This window comes from Sphaerodactylus townsendi, linkage group LG11 (assembly GCF_021028975.2).
Source record: "Sphaerodactylus townsendi isolate TG3544 linkage group LG11, MPM_Stown_v2.3, whole genome shotgun sequence".
In the NCBI taxonomy this organism is placed as follows: domain Eukaryota; kingdom Metazoa; phylum Chordata; class Lepidosauria; order Squamata; family Sphaerodactylidae; genus Sphaerodactylus; species Sphaerodactylus townsendi.
The window spans coordinates 22,713,803-22,736,936 of NC_059435.1; the positions used below are offsets into that span (position 1 = coordinate 22,713,803).

Sequence of the window (23,134 nt, forward strand, 5' to 3'; positions counted from 1 at the left end):
TGGTTTTGAACCGGTTGGACCCTCACCACCCAGTGGGCTACCATCCATTTGGGTGAAAGGAATGGTTTCACCTGCTGAACTTCCGGTCTAACCGAAAGTTCCTCGGCCACTTGCGGTTTCATAAGACAGTGGGAGCAACCTGAGTCCACAAGTGCAGAGGCCAAAATGCGCATATGTTTACTGGGGTTGGCTAAGGAAGTCAAAATAGTAATGTATGCCAGCTGCCTTCACTCACCGGATCAGGAGAAGGATTAAGATCCACGGGTGCCGCTGAAAGACTAAGCCGCAGTTTCTTCCTCTTCGATATCCCTCATCAATGCAGCTTTGGACGATCCTTGAGTTGGCAGGCTGGATTTGCATGGAGGCTTGGCAGACGGGTGCGGCCCCGGAGGGGAGGCTTCTGCTTCTTCGGCAGTTGGCAGCCAGGTGGCCAGGACCTCCGCCAATAATAGAGGCACAATCCCAAACGGCGACGTTCGACGGTCTCGCCGCCACGGGCGGGCTTGGTTTTCTTAGCGCCGGCGCCGCATGTTGGCTGGTTTCGTATGCATGGCCTCCAGCCGGGCATAGGCAAGACGGCAGCAACCTGGCGCAGCCGAAGCTCGATCCAATCCGCTGCCGCCATGGATCCGGATCACTGTTTCATCGAAGCTTAATATCCATTGCTTCAAAAAATACTGGTGATTTCATGCGCTTCGGGCCAGTCCGGTGGAAGTTTACTGTCGCCGCGCCGAATTCACGGGCAAAATCAGCAAAGGAGCGGTTGCCCTGTTGGATGGTTTTTACTGTACGGATGGCATCGCTTTCAGCATTGGGATCTTGGGAATCGGTCGCTAACGCTTGAGGAAGCCCGCCACTGGCGGTATCGTCTCCCCTGCAATTCATAAAGAGAAACAAACCACTCAGCTGCTACCCCGCTTCAACACCGCACCCAATGTCTCGTGATTTTTTCGCAGATTCAGAACCATATAGATCATGAAATTCTTTTGCATATGAGCATCGAAAGCAGAATAAAGTAAGGAAGTTTGGACGCAGTACCATCAAAGCGAAGCTGGGATGGGGGGGTCTGTAGAACCCTCTTTCAATCGCCAGGTGCGTGTTAGTTGCTGCTGCATGTAACCTGGTTGTTGTACTGGATAGGGTAGGCCGGAGGAGCAGGGGTTGAGGAGGTGCCCCAGGTTGAAAAGTTGAACCCGGCCACAGGCGCCTCTGTGGCAGGAGGGAGGTCACGGTGCGGGGTGAAGGTGTAGGCACCAACTGGGGCTCTAACCAACGCCTCACGCTGCCGCCGTAGAGTTTGCTCCCGCTTCAGCCAATTCCCTTTCCTTGCGTGTTAAGGCATCTTGGTGCTGCGTAAAGCTGCCCTCTCTCGATCCAATTTAGCTCTTTTCGTCTCCGTTGAACTGCTAAAGCCAGTTCATTCTGGGTTTGATGGCTTTGATGTTGTCGCTTGGCGCTGTAAATCCAGTTTGGACTGATCCAGCACTTTGTCATGAATCGCTAGATTCTGTTGATACTGTTGACGCTAACGCTTCTCTTCACGGTCCAACTCCATTTGGATTTCCTTGGCGCTGCTTTTCACGGTCCCGCTGTAGATTTTCGCTCCTCCTCCCACAGTTGTTCGCTCACGCTCCCAGGCAAGTTTGGCGTCCCCGCAGCATATGGCCACCGTCCCGACTGTCCCAATTTTTTCTTTCGAGGGCATGGGTAACGATTCGATCGGATCCAGTTCCTCTTCTGATGGTTTTTCCTCCACGCCTTAACTGCTCCAAGGATTTCACCCATTCGCCGCTCATCTCCGGTTTTGGTACTGCCGCAGGGTGGTGTGGAACTCCTCTTCCGGATCATCGATCCAACCCTCGCCATCGCCCCTGCTTCCGCTGTAACTTTGGGACGAAGCTCGGTGCTATGCCACTGCTGATGATCTCTGGGAATGTCCTCGGCATTTTGTCCAGGAACCTTTCAATGGATTCTTGTGTGTCAGCATGAATGGTAGATAATCCAAACTCCTCAGGGACTGGCTGCATCTGGGGTTTGTAATCCACACGCTGCCGGGTGGAAATGAATCGTCAACAGGCCGATCCATAGATGGCGCCTCAAAGTCTCATGCATCTCCACACGATTCTGAACCATGTCGATCATTCCCAAGGAAGAGAGGCAGACTGAACTGGACCAAGGTCGGGAGAGAGGCACCAGCGAAACCGGATCATCTCCCCGGATCCTCGGAGTTTGGAAGGAAGGCTCAAACCCTCTATGGGGCTATCGTGCCTTCCACATGGTCAAGAGAACTCAATCTCTGCATGTTAGAACACCAGAGATCCAAACACAGTCAAGAGAAAAAATGAGTTAGATTCCTGCCATAATGTAAGGAATTCCAAAGAGCAGAAATAAAAAGGCTTTTGATTATAAGTCCGTTTATTCAGACATCCTGGAAAGCACACACACACGACATGGCAGGAATGAGCATCCCCGCTCAAACAACAGGTTATAATGCTGACTAACCCATCCCCCCTGCCCCGTTCTCATGAGAACGGAATTCTACTATGCAACAGCGAGATAAGCATTCTCACAAGGTTGGTGCAGGTCCTGGCCGGACGCCCGGCCAAAAGAATCTCCGTCAAGGTCAGGTTAGGCTGTAAGGGAAACAAGAACGACTGAGATCCTTACAGACTGCCTCTGAGCATCTTCAGTTTCCCAATTATTCAGCTCATCCTCTGTGTGAGTGAGTGATGAAGGAACACAACGAGGACTTCGAATCACAGTCCGCTCTCTTAAACAGGAAAAACTGTATTGCTACAAATTAAGGTACAGTAGAAGACAGGGAAAAAAACTATTCAGCATGCGAGATTACAGATTTAAGGAAAAGTATAACACTACGCCAAACTTAATATAATACAAAGATTTACCTCCATCGTCCACCTACCGATGTCAGTAGAACAACTCCCATCTGCTTCCTTCAGGGAAATTTGACCTCTGGCATTTGAACAGACTAACAAATGTTACCGATCTTTTAACTCTTCCTGCCTTTTCCAGTAGGAAGCCTTTCACCCAATACAAATGTAGGAACTCGCTCCCATATGGTAAGGTTAACCCCAACCTCCCAATCAACACAGGGTTCACATCCCACACATCTCAGTATACAGATCATGTTTTGCAACGACCATCCATGTTGCCCTTCCTGGCAGTTACAGCAAATGTTGTTATCTTTTTACAGAAACACATACCTGCTCTGCTGACCTCTCAGGGCATTTTATGGCTCTCTTCCCTGTGAACTCAAGCAGCAGTCAGGATCCCACTGGACCCCTGCTGAGCTTCAAAGCACTGTGTATCTCCAAATCACACCATAAACTACCACAGGGACACTGCATTGAAAGGTATTGCCACAGAAACAACTAGTTAGTTAGCAAGACCTGGCCTGTTCAATAGCTATGAACAAGTCACCACAGAGGTGCAAGAAGTACTTGATGCTTCAAATGGCTGCAGTATTTTGTATACACAGTGGTGTATGCTCAGGTCTTTTGCCACAACAGATCAAAACTAGGGCATTTCTCGTTCTAGTTCAACAGTAGTATGTTTAATTAAATGTATTAGAAGAAGAGGAAGAGGAAAAAGAGGAAGAGGAGGAAGAAGAGGAGAAGTTTATATCCCTCTGTTCTCTCCTGTAAGGAGACTCAAATGGGTTGACAATCTCCTTTCCCTTCCCCCCCCCCCACTACAAACACCCTGTGAGGTAGGTGGGGCTGAGAGAGTTCCAAAGAACTGTGACTAACCCAAGGTCCCCCAGCTGGCATGTGTTGGGAGTGCCCAAACTAATCTGGTTCACCAGATAAGCCTCCACAGCTCAAGTGGAAGCGGGGAATCAAACCCAGTTCTCCAGATTAGAGTGCACCTGCTCTTAACCACTACACCAGTGGTGGCGAACCTTTGGCACTCCAGATGTTATGGACTACAATTCCCATCAGCCCCTGCCAGCATGGCATGGGGCTGATGGGAATTGGCCATGCTGGCAGGGGCTGATGGGAATTGTAGTCCATAACATCTGGAGTGCCAAAGGTTCGCCACCACGGCACTACACCATGCTGGCTCTCTATTAGAGAGAAGAACTTCCAATTTCTGACTGGATTGAAAGGTACAAGTAGCCCCCTGTGCAAGTACCCAGCCATTACTGACCCATGGGGTCATCATGACTGTTACTAGGCAGACTGTGTTTGCAGAGTGATTTGTCATTGCCTTTCCCAGTCATCTACACTTTACCCCCAGCAAGCTGGGTACTCATTTTACTGACCTCGGAAGAATGGAAGGCTGAGTCAACCTTGAGCTGCCTACCTGAAACTGACTCCAACGGGATTGAACTCAGATCAGGAGCAGAGCTTGGACTTCAGCTTACCACTCTGCACCAAGGGGCTCAGTTCTGATCGGATTGGGAATACATTGTTAATAGGGTACGTATTTCAAAGCAGACATTTTTCATGAAGTAACTATTCATTTTGTGGCCACAGAAACAAATATGGCCATGGTATGATTCATTTTTTCTAAAACACACAAAAAAGGTACCTATATTTAATGTATCTAGTGGATTTGAACTATAGATAATTCAGGTTATTTACATGCCATGCTAACTACTCCTCAGTTCAGCTAATTTTACACAGGTCTGTTGCATAAGATGACAGATAAAGTTTGTTGTGAAAAACTATTACAAGATAAGAAGGAGAATATTACTAAATGGGTAGCAAAATTCTGTTTATTCATTATGAAAAAGAAAAAAATGGTCTGAATATGGCATCACCCCTAGCTACTTTTGTATGGTTTAGTATTTTTGTGCTGTTTGGTATGTTTACAGTGTATAATGATATATAGATGGATAGATATTTTTGCTAAATTGGAGATTTGTATTATATTTGGTCATTGACCGTAAATAAAGTCTTCTTCTTCTTCACAGGTCTATTGGTATTTTTAGCCATTTCATGAACTGAGCCCTGGTGACAACTGTTGAATCTTTCATACAAAGGACACTGGGAGATTAAAGGCAACCTCACAGGATTTTCAAGGCAACACATGTTCAGATGTGGTTTGCCATTGCCGGCATCTGCATCATGACCCTGGTATTCCTTGGAGGTCTCCCATCCAAATACTTACCAGGTTGAGAGTGGAAATGCAAAAAATATTAAAGATTAAATTTCAAATGGACCCAAAGCTCATGTTAGGTATTTTTACTCAAAACTATACCAAAAAAACCACCAAAAACTATTTTTGTAGAAGAAAAAGAAGAAGAGTTTGGATTTCTACCCCACCTTTCTTTCCTATAAGGAGACTCAAGGTGGCTTACAAGCTTCTTTCCCTTCCTCTCTCCACAACAGACACCTTGTGAGGCAGGGGGGGCTGAGAGTGTTCCGAAGAACTGTGACTAGCCCCCAAGGTCACCCAGCAGGAATGTAGGAGTGCGGAAACACATTTGGTTCACCAGGTAAGCCTCCGCCACTCAGGTGAAGGCAGAGGTGGGATCCGGCAGGTTCTCACAGGTTCCCGAGAGTAGGTTACTAATTATTTGTGTGTGCGGAGAGGGGGTTACTAATTGGTGATTTTGCCACGTGATTTTTGCCTTAGTTACGCCCCTCCTCTCAGCAGTAGCACGCAGAACTTGAAGCAGTCTAGCAGGAAGTGCACCGGCATGTGTGGCAGCCTGCCCCTGCGTGCATTCGTTGCCCACCCAAGGACCAGCGCAGCAGCTGCGTTCTTGCCACAGCCTCGCCCAGGAATGCCACGCCCCCAGAATGCCTGACCACGCCCCCATCGTGCTCTGCCCAGCCCCATTGGCACTACGCCACAGTTTGAATCCCCCCACGATGGGAACCTGTTACTAAACTTTTTGGATCCCACCACTGGGTGAAGGAGTGGGGAATCAAACCCACTACAGTACACTGTACTTAATAACAGCAGCAAGAAATATTTATGCTTCTACGTGGAAATATCCCCTCCCAAGAGATTTGGGACGACAAAACATGAGAGCATTACTATATGGCAAAACTAGCCAATTTTGTAAACAGAAGGCCTATACATGAATTTAAAGAAAAATGAAAATCCTATTCTAAGTATTATAAATTTTAAGTGTTATTTAATCCCAAGAGCAGCTGGTATGATTTCAATATAGAAGTGAATAAATGCAGGCATACTTTTTAAACAGTTCACAGTTACTAATATTGATAAATAATTCTAAATCAAGTTGAAGTAAGATTGTTGAAAAGATTTGCCAACTTTTACCTCAAAAATATAATACTGAAAGAATTAAAAAAACTAGAAGAAGTAGTAACGATATTTTGAGGTAAAAGTTGGCAAATCTTTTCGACAATCTTACTATAACTTGATTGGAAACCAAGGTATAGTAAGACTGTCAAAAAGATTTGCCAACTTTTACCTCAAAATATCATTACTTCTGATTCTAAATTGTTTTTTTAATTCCTTCAGTATTATAATTTATGAAGATCCACATATTACTATTCTTTTTTTTCTGCAGTCTTTTTCCCTACTTTCTGTTATATTGTTACGTTTTGTAAAAAAAAACAAATGTTTTTAAAAAGAGACTGTGCAGCTGGCCCAAGGTCACCCAGCAAGTTTCCATGGTAGAGCGGGGATTCGAACCTGGGTTTCTAGTCAGACACTTTAACCATGACATCATTCTAACAGCTAACAGGAGAAGGATCTAGCTGCACACAGATGGGAGAAACGTTCCATAAAACCTGTACAATAACCAGAGTCCGATTCCTAAATATGAATGACCATGCAAACCATGAAGATAGGAGAGCTGCTAAGATATGGGCTCGCCAGATCTTAAATTGGAAACATATGGCCAGCCCAGGTATCTGACTGTCCAGTGTGCAGCTCACAAAGTAATTATTGAAATCATGTTTTGCTCAACAGTTTGCATGTGAATGTCTAAATGCTCCAATTTGGTAGCCAAACAGCTGATAAATCAAAATCCAGGCTTATATAACTCCCAGACTTTCACAGAGGCAAAAGATGCGTTTAATCCTGCAACACAAAGCTCAGCTGATAAACTTTTTCTCTGACTGACACCTAATAAAAAATTGCCCTGCAAAATTGTGGAAAAGTAAACCATGGTCTGCTTTTCTTACAAGTTTCCTGTTACAAGACTGCATTGTTTTTACATATGCAGCACTTTGTTATTAAAAAGAATTCTTCCTCATAGCACCTTCTTTGTTGTAAGACTGAAACATGCTTCGCCTCCAGGCAGAACCATAATAAAAGTAAAATGGAGTCAGATATTTGGCTTTAAAAAGCTAGCTTTCCTATAGCCTTTTTTCCCTTGTAATTTTTTTCCTGTAAAAGTTTTCTACCGTTTCAAAAATACATTGTTTTTATTATTTCACTTTTGTTTTTCTGGATCTATGGATTAACATAAAACAGATGTGTAATTCTGGGAGCCATGTTATATTTTTGAACAGCACAGGAGTCCTTGGTGATCCTTACAATGCTACTTGTGCTATAAAAATGCTATTTCACGTTCAAAGGATGCTCGAACACCTGCCAGTTTGGCTCACTTCCCATTCAGGCAGGTAATTAATCAACTCACTGTTCTACTGTTTGCATCTACTCTCAGGAACAGGCTACTTGCAACCAATAGATCAGCCGAACGTCCGGTTCTCCTGATCTCCTAGTCTGGAAATTTTGCTGGTCTAGAAATGTTGCTTGCCTCCAGGACTCGTGGAGATGCGACAAATTGGAGGGGGGGGGATGACAAGGCCAGCTGATTTCCCTTCTCTTCTCTCCGACACTAAACTTTCACCTTGGGCTGGAGAAAAACAAAAACAAAACCAGTTCTTTCTTTCCTTAAAAACATTGCCCAGCTGAGAGGGGCCTCTTTCCATCCCCCTTAATGGGGACATTAAAAGCATTGTTCTGCCACACCCAGCTTGGAAGGGAGGGAAGAGAAACTGGCACTTTCTCTCCTTTTTGAAATGTAGAGATCAAAACCATTGCTTCTGTCCCCACCGAGTGTGCAACTTCACTGCTCAGCTATTTTACTGAGTGGGTAGGTCAGAACCCAACTCCCAGTTGATCCCCCCATTTTCAGCTATGAGTCCACTTCTGACCAACAGGCATCTGCAAACTTAATGACTGGAAGCTCAACTGCACAGTCTGATTGTGTCAAACAAGAAAAGCAGCTCATTCATACAATCGCAGCCTTATGAAACGTTCAAAAGCAGATCAACACAAATTCAGCAATTACGATGGTCACAGGAGTAGTTCCCTCTCTTTTCCACAATAGCCTTATGTGACCCCTGAAAAGGCACTGTAAAATTTCTGAAAATATTGAAGTCACAGCAGAAAGTTGGGGATGGGAGATGTCTGGGAAACGATTGTAATACTTTCTGACAATGGCTATATTTACCTTACTGCTTTAAATACATATAACTTACCATATGGCACTGGGCTATTTGGCATGTTTATAAAATGTAAAAGTCTAACTGAGTTATGCTGCTACAGCAAGATTTCAAACACACCCAGTGCTAAAGACAGACCAACAAACTGATATACCCTATGCTATCTTACCGTGTATTTCTTATTTTTTACCATCTGAAAAGCTGGAAAGAATAAAGGTTGAAAACTGAAAACCATACATCCCAAAGTTACCATTAAGCAGCTTTTCAGCAAACATAATCTAAATTACCCTCCCTATTAAAGCTCTGGACCACGTGGTTTTTGTACATGCAGGTTTCCATTATTCCCAGTGCAGCCTTTTTGGCGGTCAAAGGGGACCCCTCCTTCCCTTTCCGAGCAGCTTAAAAGCTGGCTGGATCCACCTTATATGTTACATAGAAAGAAAAACTCTCCTACAGTCACAGTACTCTTCAATAGCACAGCAATTAAAGCATAATAACTCCAGACAAAATGAGTCATATTTAGGGGAAAAAATCATATTCTTGAAAATACTAATAATGCCTCCAGCAAAATAGGGCAGTAAGCAACTTGTTTCCCAGTCTGAGCAACTGTTTCACAGACCTTTGAGGGAAAATGTCCAAAGGCTGCTTACAGGGGCACAGCAGGTTCTGGGGACTGATTTCCACTGTCTTCATAAAGCTGGATCAAAGTTACTGGACAAATGTAAGCAACTGACACCAAGTATAAAAAGCCTTGTCCTGTGGACAGAAAGCAATTTGGGTGAGGTGGTAGAGAAGAGGAATCAGGTGAATTGCCCATTCCCCCTCTATCAGCAGAATGTCCCCATAATATAACCTCTCTCAAATCTTACAGCGGAGCCAATGAAATCAAGTCTAGAATGCCATTTTCTAATGAATGAACCCATGATGATGATGACAGAAATGCCTAGCTAAGAGAAATGAAGTCTACATGTCAACAGCACAGATCTAGAAAGGATAGGCTGCCAAGAGCAAGATGAGGTGGCTCAATCAAATACCATACTATATTATAATCTAGTTATTTATAACAGATGCTGCACTGACAATATAAAACAATTCAGGAAATGCTTTCCTTAATCCTCAGATTCCTGATTTTGGCTTTAAGCCTCACTAAAACAACCGGAAAGGAATACGCTACGTTCCTCATCTTTCTGTAACTAAGAAATGCAGTGAAGGATACACAGGGTTTCAGTCTTATCAGCCATTGCTTTTCTGTACCTTATTATCAGTGTTAGAAAAAGTAACGTGCAAGGGGCTTCTACAGCAAAATTTTGTTTATACATGTTTTATTCTTGGCAAGGAAAGAAGGGACTCCTCTGTATCATCTCCCCTTTGACATGATTTTTTGCTTTTCCAACCCACATTTTAAATGTGATGTGTCAACATAACTGCAGACCAGATGGTGCCAAACGTGCCATGCTGTTTTTGTATGTGATGCTGGCATTGCTCATAAACACATGAGAACTTTCCTGCACTTAATGTGTATATTCTAATCTGCCTGGAGAGCACCAAATGATTTTTAAGTATCTTAGGTTTTAATTCTACACCCACGAACTACACATGTACGAATCATAGAAATACATGAGTGCCCTCTGATGGCTAAATATATGCATATGCATGCAAAAAAAATTGTAATACCACATTTTGCATTCCAACTATAATGCTGCAGCTCAATTAAAAGCAACACACAACTGTTACATTCTGGGTATGAAACCCAGGTTGTATAAAGTAAAACACTCTTCAAAGGTCTCTGCCCACATAAAGTGAAAAAAACTCTAAGGATTAAAGTTTCCACACTAAAGAATAATGAATTATTTCTCCCTCCATATTCTCATGCATGCCAGCCTGTGACCATTCTTCCTCTGGCTCTATTTCCCTAAGCTTCCTAGTCTCCTCGTCTGTCTGATGAAGCTATTCAGCAAATTCTGTACACATTTGGAGTGATTGTACTAATATATTAGTTGACAGCGTTTAAGTCTGTAAAGGACTTCACTGATGTCCATACTTTCACATTGCAAGGGGGATTTTCCCAATTGTAAAGGCACTTCAAAATTGCAAGAGGTTTCATCTCTATTTGTAACAAGTGCATTGTAAGGAACCTGTTTCCCAAATAAGTTCTGTATATGCCTAGAATTAAGGTTTTGTAAATGCCCAGGAGCCGCATGGCGTAGTGGTAAAGTGCTTGTACTGCCACTCACACGGTCAGGAGTTCTAGCCCCCTGTGGGTCAGATATCCTGGCAGCTGGCTCATGGTCAACTCAGCCAGCCAGCCATTCCTTGGTTGGTAAATGAGTACCTAGTACATAGCTAGGGGGTAAAGAATAGCCGGGGAAAGCAATGGCAAACTACCCCACAAAAACGGCTTGCCTATGAAATTGCAGTGATCGGACACGACTGAAGGGGAAACTTTACCTTTACTTTTTCCTCCTAACTCTGCGTGGAGTCCTTATTAGTTGTAATTTATTGACATGGTATGGTATGGTAATTTAATTTACAATCCCCCTCCCCCGAAAGGCTCACGGTGGTGTTCAACAACATAATATCAACATCGATCAGTATAATAGCAACAATAATCATAATATCAACAGCAACATCAATAAACATAATATCTCAAATATCAAAACATCAATAATCATGACATAAGCAACATAATACTACGGTGCATTACACACAGGTTGTTTTTCTATTTTTTTTAGATTTCGAAACCACCCTCCCGCTAGGGGCTCAAAGCGGTGGACAACAGCGATAAAAACAGCTTAAAAACATAACATAAACAACTAATTAGCAATAATAAAACCAGGAACCATATAGCGCCAGATGGCATTTCACCCTCCCCCCCATCTTTATGCCCACGGGAGGCCAGCTGAAATGGCAGCAATTTAACCAGGCTGGCCAAATGCCTGGTGGAACAGGTCGTCTTACAGACCCTGTGGAAACTCTGCAGGTCTCGCAGGGTCCAGATCTCCCTTGGAAGCCTGTTCCACCAGGTGGGGGGCAGGGCTGTAAAAGCCCTGGCCCTTGTAGAGGCCAGCCTGATAGCTTTAGGGCCAGGGATCACCAGGAGGTCCTCTGCGAGCTATCTTGTGTTTTATACTTGAAGCCCAGTGAGGCATTTGTAATATTACATTAAATTCATTATTTAGGTCTTTCTGACTACAATTTAATTTTGGCCAAGGTCACCACGGCTGTGTTTGTATTTGGACTGAACTGCCTCCAATACAGCTGTATGAGGCTCTCTCTCATGCACACCCATCCCCAGATCCGTCCTTTCAGAGAAGACTTTGGCACAACCAGGTCGTCCCTCTATCCCAAATGAAACTTAGCCTTCGGACATGTAAATGAAATGAAACATATGCTCTTCTCGTTTACTTACACTTCCATTGTTCTCCACTCCCAGGGTTATGTCCCACTCTCAAATTTTAGACTGTACGCTCACCGGGAAGGAACTTATTGTCTACATACTGTCTAATAGCTTGCAAATCCACAGTGGTCTAACAAGGGTAATTCCACAAACAATTTTGACATTATTTTAATCAATCCTAACTTATTTGATTTTTCTTGGCTTCTCTGTCTTTAAGGAAAACATGACAGCATTAGCTAGTATTTTGCATACCCAGGAGGACTACAAGCTGACTTTGGCAGCTTTTCTGACACCACCAAGGAAAAATTCAACAGGAACACTCATGAATAACTGGCATGAGAACTACTGTCCGCGTCTTTTCAACAAAAGCCAAGATTAGCCCAACTTTGTCCAAGCCTTGCTATTTGTGGCTCCAACTACCCTACTAGAACAATACACATTGTAAAATGACAACATATGTTCTGATCAACAGTTCACCTGGGATTCTATCCAAGCTGAATAAATATATGCTCAATGTTGCCATGACTGAATGTGCTTTACAAAAAGATTTCTAACTGAGGAGCATCCAGGAAAGAAAGACAATGTTTTAACGCTAGTTTTGTTATTGTTATTGTTTTAGCGTGGTGTATTTCACAATGAAATCTTACACAAGGTTTCTGCAGTCTACGATTACTGAAATAGATAACCCATTGCTGCTTTGCCCAATGTTGTACAACTATGACATACGTTCCTTGCAGCTTATTAAATCTTTCACTACCATCACCCCCATATTCTCACAGGCAGGCTAGCGAAAATCAACTCCAGTTATTCCCCACTAACTCAAGAACGGTATGGCTATCATATTGGAAAAAAATGCTGCTGTTTTGCCACTCCATTACCATCACAAATGGCATCAGAACCAAATCATAATCTCTTTGCCCCTAAAGTTACTAAATAGTTCTATTTAATGAGGCTTGCTCCCAGGAAAAAGGGTTCTTACGACTCCACCACACTTTCCAGTCATTTATTGCCTGACTTTAGGACTTAGGTCCTCCACCTTTCCTATGAATGTTATGACCGCAGCAAATAGGGAGAATCTACATTTAATTTTTACAATTACATACCACCTTTATGGATTATATAAAACAAGATGTGAGCTGAAATTTTGTTAATTTTTAAGGTGCTACTGGACTCTAGCTCTTTTCTACTGCTATATAAAACAAGGTATGCTTAATTTAAAGTTTACCTTTTATACCTCCAAATGGCCCGTAAGTCATGTTGCATGCTGTTCTCTGCAGATTGTGTTCATACATAAGTTTGAGCTGATATTGGTTTCCATGTTCTGTGTTTCCCAAGATTCCTATTAAGAGAACATAGCTGTTAAACATGCAGTGTGTTCCCTTCCTGGAAAATATATACTGCAGAAGATATTGTACTATGATCTCATTGCCCTAGAAGACTCATAATTAGGAGTCATAATTCCATTGAATTAGATCCTACATGACATTGCAAGAAAAAAGAGATGCTATGAAATAGAATTCTGATAGCACAACAGTCTGTGAGGTTGGTTAGGGTGAGTGTATGACAGCCCCAAAGCCCCCCAGCAAGCTTCCATGGCAGAGTAAGAATTCAGATATGGGTCTTCCAGATTCCAGTTTGACACACTAACCATTGCACCATGCCGACTCTCACAAGGAAACTACACTCTGGATTTACCATGAGAGTGTTTTCTCTTCAGTGGGGTGAAGTCATGCAAACTGGTTAGCTCACACCTCTCACGGCTACAGGCAGGCTATGCAAATTTTAGTTGCACACTTTCTTGGGAGATAGGAGGTTGTCCTTTCCAGTTATTCAAAAACTTTGCTAAACTGTGCCACAAACACCATGAAATATATTTATTTATTTATTTATTTATTTATTTTCTTCAACTTTTATACCGCCCCATCCCCGAGGGGCTCTATACGTTTCTTTCTCATTTTTTTTGTGGTGGGAAAAAATGGATGACTTCCCTTCACTGAACAGAAGACACTCTCGCGGTAAGACCAAAGTGTTGTTCTACTTCGGGGGGGGGGGGGGATCAGTCATTCAGGCTGGTTATATAAGCTCTATAATTGGGTGGGTGCCAAGACATTTTACTTGTTCGTACCCGAGAGTTTATGGTAGCACTTACGGAAGAGCCTTTCTCCCGAATGCTGACTCTACCAAATTGATCTGATCCAACCTGTAGTGCTTCACAAATGTTGAGAATATGGACCGAGTCACAGACTGACAGATTTCCTCCAAGACTCTAGTCCTGAATGCTGCTGATGTGGCTGAAGCTCTGGTGGAATGATCGTATATCTCTGTAAGTGTTTGCAGTCCTTGAGTTCCACAGGACTTCTGTATGCACAGCTTGATCCATCATGTGATAGAAGATTGATGCCTTTTTGTCTGTTTTACTAGGTTCATGAAGCACAATGAGTCTGTTTGAGAGATGTCTTTTGATCTCTCTGTGTATATTTTTAATGGCCTTTGGACATCTAGCAGTACTTTTACTTTTGGGTGTGTTGGCTGTGGATGAAACGAGGGCAGGCACAGGTGCTGATTTGCCCTTAACGTCACTGAATCTTTTTGGAACAGGTACAGTTCATTGCTTATAGATCACGCCCCCAGTGTCAAAATTCTTCTAGTAGATGTAATAGCCATCAGGAAACCCACTTTCCATGATAACAATTTTAGATCTATAGATTGTAGCAGTTCGAAGGGTTGTTTTACTAATGCCCTCAGAACTTTGTTTAGATTCCACCATTGTAGGGAAACGTTGTTGAATTGGAGATGACAACTGGATTGTTCCTTTCAGGAATCTTTTAATAAAATTGTTAAAAGATGTTGAAAGATGTTGGATTCCTTTGTGATCTGCTGCTATGTTTAGGACTGCTCCCTGTCTTTTTAAGATATTGGATTTGGGGGGTCCATAACTTTGGCTCCTTTGGACAACACCTCACCAAACTCGGATGGTATCATCAGAACAGTCTCATGATACCTTGAAATTTTGGTGCTGCTAGTTTTAAAAATGCGCCCCCTGCAGGCCAAAATGCAAAAAAACACCAAAATACTCCAAAAAAATAAGACGGACCTGAATTTTTCAGGTATACCCGAATGTTCGAGTATATCCGAATATGTTATTCATCTTATTCGGACATACAGATAATGTTATGCCCAAATAAACACGAAACCAAATTTTTCCAAATTTCTAGGTGGCAGTGATTGATGGATCTATTATCCATGAACCTAACATCCTTTTAAAGCTGTCTATGCTTATGGCTATCCTTATGTCCATTGGCAGTGAATGTTCAGTGAGTAAAGAAATATTTATTTTGTCTGTCATTAAACTATAGCCGGAATCTATGTTCTTCGTTAACATTCTTTCAAACCTTGCACAAATTTCTGCTCTTTCCTACAAATTCATAAGATCTCTTGATGACCACTGTGTATCTAAGTTTTGGCCCTTTCCTACATTGTACTATAAAATTAATACATGTTCCTTTTCCAATTAGCAATTCCAACATATCACAATTAGGATAACCCTGCCTTTTCAAATTACTTCAAATTCAGTTTCAGACAACTGTTTCCTTAGAATGATCCTGAACTCTTTCCTCCATTGGTACCATTCAAAATTTAGTCATTACATTGCAGTCTAAGTGGACACTGACATTCCAATCATTCCTTTGCAGAGTTCAACTTCTACTGGATCCTTGTCATACATGAGAACTAGATTAGTAATGATTCGTTCAGGCTCTACCAAATGAAACAATACTCAAAGCTTTCTCTAGACAGAGAAACATGAAATGGAAGCCCCATTCTCCGAGACACAGAAAAAGGAAAAAGCAATACTTCTTTACAAGGAAGAGACACTTATTTGACCCATCCAGTAACAAGTGGGCAAAGGTGAGAATAATTTCCCCAAGAAAACAAGAAGCAAATTTATTGTTTATACTATACAATTTCTTACATTATAGAAATCACATGGCAACAGTAGGTGTGGAGTAATAAAAGCACAGTAAGTTGTCTGTGACTGAAAAAAGTGACCAAAAGAACATCTTTTTTTTACCTGAGACCGCATACACACACAATTTCTTGCAGTGTAACACAGCCAGATGAAGCAGTTCTGTGCCACTGTCAGAAAAGGACAACAAAAATGCTCATGATAAAGAACATTATACACTGAGGCTGCTAAGTTAGGATTCTTGAGTTACGATTAAGTTGTAAACGGCTAATAAACAGTAACAAGTACAATACTGTACCTGAAAGAATTTTTGCACTCAATACCTTTGACAGGTTACACCATATTTGTATGTTCATCAGGTTCATGCTGAAGGATATTTTTGCCTTTGCAAGCATGCAAACTAAACAAGTTCACCTATCAAGACAATATTTCAAGGACACAGAGGACACCTCAGTAATGGGCATCTATCTATGCAGAGTTCTTCAAAAGGTAAAGGTAGTCCCCCTTGCAACCACATGGTCATTATTAATTCATTGAATGATATCATGTCACAATGTTTACTAGGCAGACTTTGTTTATGGGGTAGTTTGATATTGGCCTTCCCCAGTCATCCACGCTCTACTCCTAGCAAGCTGGGGACTCATTTTCCAACCTTAGAAGAATGGAAGGCTGAGTCAACCTTGAGCTGGCAACCAGAAATTGACTTCTGTGGGGATCAAACTCAAGTCATGAGCAGGGTTTTAACTGCAGTGCTGCAGCTTAACACTCTATTACAGAGTTGTTACAAATATCCAATTGTCAGTTAAGAAAATTGAATAAAAATAAACAATGTTCTTAAACAGTTTGAAAAGAAATAAACAGTTTCCATTTAGTTTACACTACTTGCAATAAATATGTATTGTATACAACCAGTATATTCATCCAGCAAGAAGATACTTACTTAAGTGCAGCATTAACACTTAAACTATTTTCTAAGGTGACTGCACCAAATTTAAGTGTAAACATTTTAGTGGGTTTCAGGCATCACATTTCAATGTGTGGCTTAGAGGATCAAGAACATACTAGAGACTGAGGTACTCCTTGTTTTCCACTCTCCAGATTTCATGATTGTCTGTAACCATAGTTTGCCATGATGTAGGAATCAGGCATACTACCGTCCAAATCATGAATTTAAAATTTTGGCCTGCTGTAGGAATTCAAACCACAATCTGATAGATAGTATTTACTTTTCTGAAAGGGGGAGGTGAGGTGATCTTTACTCCCTGAAAACATGATTCCTATTTCAATAACAGTTTGAGAGAGCTACACACATGAACTTACTCTGAGTAATTTCCAAAACATTCTACCTCTGACTAGCTATAAGCTGCAATTACACTGGCTACATAATCATTTAATGTCTCAATCACACAGCGAAAATGAAAGAAAAAAGCAGCACTAAAACAGCTACTGAGAATGAGAGAATCAAAGAAAAATATTAAGGCCGGGGGGTGGGGGGTGGGGGGGTGGGGGGTGGGGGGGAGAGAAAGAGACACAATGGAGACATTTCAAGGAGCCAAACCCTCCTTTTTCACAGCAAACATGATTGTGGCCTCTCCCACAAATTCTGCAGTCGCCCAATTTTGGTGTCACAGCAAACTATGGTTAGAGAAAACAGGAAAGTGAAGGAAGGAATTAGTATGCGAGAAGGAAGGAAGGAGTGTGAAAACCAGAGGATGTTCGTAAACAAGTTGGAAGATTACCTAAAGAAATCATAAGAGTTTTGCATAATTTTAAAAATTGCTAATATTGTAATTTCTCATGTTCAAAGCAAAAATTCTTAGGTTGACAACCATGGATGAGCCAAAGTCCATGTTTTGATTCTAACAGACCTGCTACTAAGCAAGCACAAGACACTTCATAATGTATCTGTTCAACCCTTGGGGAGGTAAGCTGGCTTTGATGCTAAGCCCTCTGAACCCAAGTCTCCTAATTAGCATGATAATTAGCAATAACACCATTTACTTACGAAACAAATTTTCCTACTTCCACCTGCAATATTGGTTCACGTAGTTGCGTTTCTAAGAGTAACTCTTCAACCTGCATAGGATCTCCTGGTTTGGCAGGATGAGGATGATAGATTCTAAGAAATCCCATGTAACTGCCCACAATTATTTTATCTGGAAAATAAACAAATACAAGAAGTAATACTGAAATGTACAAAACTGCTTATAAAACTGAACTGTTCAGGATAAATCTAAAGGTTTAAAGAATTACTTTTATAGGAAAACATCTAGAATTTTAATTGAACAGATTGTAAATTTAACTAAACATGATTTTATTATCATTGATTGTATTATGACTCATGGATTATGTTGGAAACTGTTCTGAGTCCAGCTTTGCTGGGGGAGAGGAAGGTACAAATTGAATAAAATAAAAATTCAGCTCATTTCTAAGAAAACTCACAGAGAATTAATGCTCTACAAGTTCATCAATTGAATACACATGTGATTGAAACTTCAGATGAACACCATTTAACAAGGATCTCATTTCCTTATCCCCACTTGCCATTTTAAATCAGTCGATAAATTCCTGCTGATAACTCCATCAATTCTCCAACTGAAGCTGTTTTCAGCAAGAATTAATTACCTCACTGTAACATACTCTGGAACAGCCTTCTGGAAAGTCCAGCTGACTCCTTTCCTCCTGTCATTTGTAGGGCAGTTGACGAAAACGAATTGGGGAATTTTTCTTCAGGTTGTTGATGGATTGTTTTAGTGTGGATTTTGTATTTGTTACTGTAAGGTTAATTCTGGTGTACTGTCAATAGATTTGGAATGTTTTGGAGAAATTGGGAGATAAATTTTCAAACCAGCAAATACAAGCAATACATTTTTACAATAGTAGTCACACACCAAATTTACCAAACAGTTTCCACTTACCTTGTCCACCGCTACTGTTATCAATATTTGCAACACATAAGCATCCCTGATCAAATTCTTCTTTATTGCCAACTACTGTAGACCACCAGTCACGGGCTTTAAATAAAGACATTCTCCTTCAGCCCTTTAAATAAAGACATTCTCCTTCAGTGGGGAATTATTATTTTACTAGTATTATATGATAATTATTATTATAATTATTTTAAACTCATATTTAGCATACTATTGATAGTCATACTGTAGTTTTTAATAAACACTTCAGCAAGCGGCTCTAACATCTATTCAATATTTTTCCAACCACAAGAGTGCTGATGTTAAAATTAGTTGTGGAACATACATATCAATAGTGGACTTGGCTAGGCATCTTCAGTTTCCACTACATTTACATTTTTAAAGAACTGGGTTATCATTTTGGATTAGCTAACTTTACTATGCTCACTCCAAGAAATTAACGTGACGGGGTGTGTTGCCACAATTCAAAAGGAAAACACAGCAGAGAGGTATTGTATTGGAGAAAGAACAATCACAATCCGGCATGACCTAGTGGGCCCCTCCTCCCATGTCCCATCACATGCTGCTTTTTAGAACTCAGATGACCTTCAAAAGCAGCTTGTGAAGCTATGTTGAAGCTGCTAGAAGATGAGCGATTAATATCCTGTATAGCATATATGCAAATCTTTATGTGGCTAGAAGAAACCAGTGGATCACATGCATCACATTCATTCACACAAATAGCTATTGTCCCTACCAAACAAACAAGTTAATGGCTTCATTCTGCCCATTGCTCATTTATACAGCATCTTTACACCAGAGAGTTCAGTATGAGAAATGAGCTCAGTGACATTAGCTGTATAGATTAACTATATATAATGGTGCCTTTTTGCTCCCTCAAAAGGACTAGAAGGATAATCAAATTGCAACTTCCTTCAAAAAGAGCAAAGACCTTTTCCTGTTACCTTGCAGAATACAGATCTAAAGGGCTATGTTAAGAGCACACCCATGGATCCTTCTAACCAGTCTCTTGCACACACACACACACCTTCCTCCCAAAATATGTCTCTGTACACTGGGGGAACTGGGGTTCCCCAAAGGTCAACTCAATACGGTGTCAACAGACGAAATTAGAAATAAAAATCAGAATATTCTCCTTCATTACCTAAAATATTTCCTGTTCATATAGAGGCTCTCTCAATCCCAACCCATGTAAACAAAAAGTGGTTTATGTTAAAACAGCAAATGACAACTCAAGATTATACAGTGAAGTCCCTTAATTGTACAAATCAATCAGCAGCAATTAACAAGTTGCCACTAATTTTGGTAATAGGACTGCAACCATGAGCACGAGAAGCATCTATGCCTATGATGTAATCATCTTGTAGTTGTCCTTAAGACACAAGGAACTCAATCCAGCAAGACACAAATAGACTGCTCTAATACCTGCCTGCAGTTATTTCAGTGGTGGCGAACCTATGGCACGGGTGCCAGAGGTGGCACTCAGAGCCCTCTCTGTGGGCACGTGGGCACAGAGCTCATCATGTGATAACAGTGCAATTATTTCAGGGAGATTATTAGCACTAAACCTAAGACCTAGTTTTGGGGAAGCAATGTAGGTAACCCTGTTAAGCGCTGTTAAACCCTACTGATTTTCATGAGAAGAACTAAAGCGAGATCCTTTACCTGGGAGTAAGCTCAGTTGCTGGCAATGGGGCTTGCTTCTGAGTAAACCCTCCGAGAGTTGTGATTCACCCATTCGAAGCATTGCACAGTTGCTTCAAAGCAAAGCCACTGACTACTACCAAGCTTACTCCCGAGTAACACGTGCCTTGGAGCCAACCGTTTTTCCTATACTAAAACCTCAGTATTCAGGTTAAATTGCCATGTTGGCACTTTGCGATAAATAAGTGGGTTTTGGCTTGCAGTTTGGGCACTCGGTCTCGAAAAGGTTCGCCATCTCTGAGTTATTTGGAACACAATGAAGCAGCAGCAGCAACAACTCCTGTCTCAACCTAGAAATACTAACAGTGCAATCCAGTACAGAGTTACTCCAGTCTAAACCTATTGACTTCAAAGGGTTCTGTATTGATTGTAAATCTCTCAAACAAACATTTAAGCATGCCACCAAATACAGAGCAAGCGTACTAGCTTTTTAACCTGCAAACAAGTTATTCAGATCTCAGTAAGAAAAGTGTCAAAGCACCTGTTGCACTAATATCTAACCACCCAATCCACAGTATCTTTCTTTAGACATATGGAGCTGAAACACTTGCCACAAAGAATGCAAAACTCTTCAGGAGTAACTTTGCACAAGTTATTCCACAACATACAGGGAAAACAAAAACTACCAGTACTAAATATTGTTATGCATGGCATATCACTGTCCACAATCGGCAGTGTTTAAATAAATATCACTGGATATTTTCTATAGACCCTGGCAATGCATTTCTCTATCCCTATCTTACTCATGCAAGAAAGTGGATTTGTCATAAACTTATCCCTACTATTCAGCATTAAGAATTCTTACTCACAGCAACCAGCAACTTAAATGGTGATTATTTCCAAATCAGCAGACATAGTACAGGATGGCAAAGGTAAACACCGCAGAACATAATGTAACTTGCTACCACTGAATATAAATTAGCAGGGACAGCTGAGCAGCAATCCTACATTTACCTAGGTAAATATAGGCCTTATTCCTGAGTCAAATGCACAACCTCTGATAGGAAGTTCTTATTCTAAACACACTTACCTGGGAGCAAGCCCCCTTGAGCACACTGGGACCTACTGCCAAGTAAACACCCGCAGACATGGAATACAAAACGTCTCAAGCGATAAGAGCGCGTCTTTTTCCGCTATGCAGAAAGCAACACTAAGCTCCTCTAATCTACTTACCTGACTTGCCCAGGAACTCTGGGGAAGGGGCCTATCTTCTCCTCTTTACCCTCCCCCCTTCCACCAACTTTCAATTATTCAGAGGCAACAATGGCTCCAGCCCGTGCAGTCAGGCTCAGGTGGGTGTGTGAAACGTGCATTTAAGAAGCCCGTCCCTGTCAAGCTGGCTGCAGGACCAAGAGAACCGGACTCAATCCTTGTCACAAACGCTGCCTGCGGAACGGGCGTCCACTAGGGGCGACCACGAATTATCAACCAGGAGAGGCTGTGAAATAACATAAAGCAACTTTTCCCGCATAGATTCTTAGACAGGAAAGAATTAAGGACTTGGGTGGCTGCTAATACGAGGTTTAAAAATAAATAAATAAACGGAAAGCATCCCTGCTGCCCGCCGCCATTTTTGTACCCGTTGTCATAGCGCCTCAACAACCAACGTCAGCCCCGCCCACTGCCATTTTCGACCAACGGCGCCCGAAGCAGTCGGCCCCAAACCCGCGGCGGCGCCTATACGAACCAGCAGCAAGGTTTCGGGGAAACGCAGCATGCTGGGAGATGTAGTCTTTACCCCTAAAGGTAAACGAAAGGTAAAAGCGCCGCTCGAACCATTCCGTGTGAGTGGGAGGGAAAGTTCCCCTATTATTGAAGCACGGGAGAAGGCTTGTTGTCATCCCGACCCCACCGCGCCCATTTTCGAGTCACTAACGGTTGCTTGGTAGTGTCCACTCTTGAAGAACTTGTCGAAAGGCACCTCCTAGCCTCCCCAAAAAGACTGAAGAGTCCCCACCACTGTCGTCAGAATGGTTTCTCCCTCTCGAGGAGCTCCTTCCCCATATACGTCCTCAAATGAGGAGCCGCTACGAGTCGTTTGTTTCGGTTGGCGGCGCGCGCCGTGTTGGAGAAGGGCGGGGCTGGAGTCTCTCCTTCCCACTCCTCACGTTGGAAGGAACTCTTGTGGTACAGAACGACTCGGCCGCAGTCGGCGGAGGCGCGGAGAGTCGGTGCGAGCCGAGCCGGGAGAACCCGGCTCCTGCCGGCTACTGTGCGGTTATGGACAAGAGCGCCGTGGCCAAAATGGGGGCCGTGGCCAGCGCTAGCGTGTGCGCCCTGGTCGGCGGGGTGGTTCTGGCTCAGTATATCTTCACCATGAAGAAAAAGACGGGCAGGAAGACGAAAATTATAGAGATGGTAGGTGCGCGCGCATTGGCAGAGGGGGCTTGGGGAGGGGGGCGCGTAGTTACAAGCCCCCCGCACGGTTGCAATCCGGGGGGCCCCCTCGTTGCTTGCTTTTTTTTGCTTTCCTTCTGACTCATTACTGTTATGGTTTTGCTTTCCCCACGGACTGGTTCTGTTTGGGTAAAGGAAGTTTCTGCTAGACTCAGGGATGAAATGGGTTTCGTTATTCCGCACATGCAGAATAATGCACTTTCAACCCACTTTGCAGCTGTGCAGAATAGCCAAATCCACTTGCAAACAATTGTGAAAGTGGATTGAAAGTGCGTTATTCTGCATGTGCGGCTGGGGCCTGAGTCAGAGACAGCAAACCTCTGAATATAAGTCTCTAACTTGA

The 23,134-nt window shown here is 42.4% G+C and overlaps 2 protein-coding genes across 7 annotated transcripts in view; one reads left to right on the forward strand and one right to left on the reverse strand.

Annotated features, from left to right (window-relative positions):
- The window catches only part of BBS9 (Bardet-Biedl syndrome 9), a 231,032-nt gene extending 209,068 nt beyond the window's left edge, over positions 1-21,964 (reverse strand). For 2 of the 3 annotated variants that reach the window (XM_048510716.1, XM_048510714.1), the window contains exons 1-5: positions 21,568-21,964; positions 18,679-18,802; positions 17,766-17,916; positions 15,866-15,930; positions 13,022-13,135 (exon numbers count right to left, since the gene is read on the reverse strand). In XM_048510716.1, the coding sequence (XP_048366673.1) occupies positions 13,022-13,135; positions 15,866-15,930; positions 17,766-17,916; positions 18,679-18,790 (442 nt within the window). In that variant the 5' untranslated portion in view covers positions 18,791-18,802; positions 21,568-21,964. Of the gene's footprint in view, positions 1-13,021; positions 13,136-15,865; positions 15,931-17,765; positions 17,917-18,678; positions 18,803-21,424; positions 21,497-21,567 lie in introns of those variants that run through there. The other variant, XM_048510715.1, reaches the window with a different exon arrangement.
- A 73-nt stretch (positions 21,965-22,037) lies between these two features.
- Positions 22,038-23,134, forward strand: part of NT5C3A (5'-nucleotidase, cytosolic IIIA) — a 32,702-nt gene continuing 31,605 nt past the window's right edge. The window contains exon 1 of one of the 4 annotated variants that reach the window (XM_048510719.1): positions 22,038-22,140. Coding sequence is in view for 1 of the 4 variants with exons in the window: in XM_048510718.1 (XP_048366675.1) it covers positions 22,411-22,752 (342 nt within the window). In the remaining 3 variants the exon portion in view is untranslated. Of the gene's footprint in view, positions 22,141-22,410; positions 22,753-23,134 lie in introns of those variants that run through there. The other 3 variants (XM_048510721.1, XM_048510718.1, XM_048510720.1) reach the window with 3 other exon arrangements.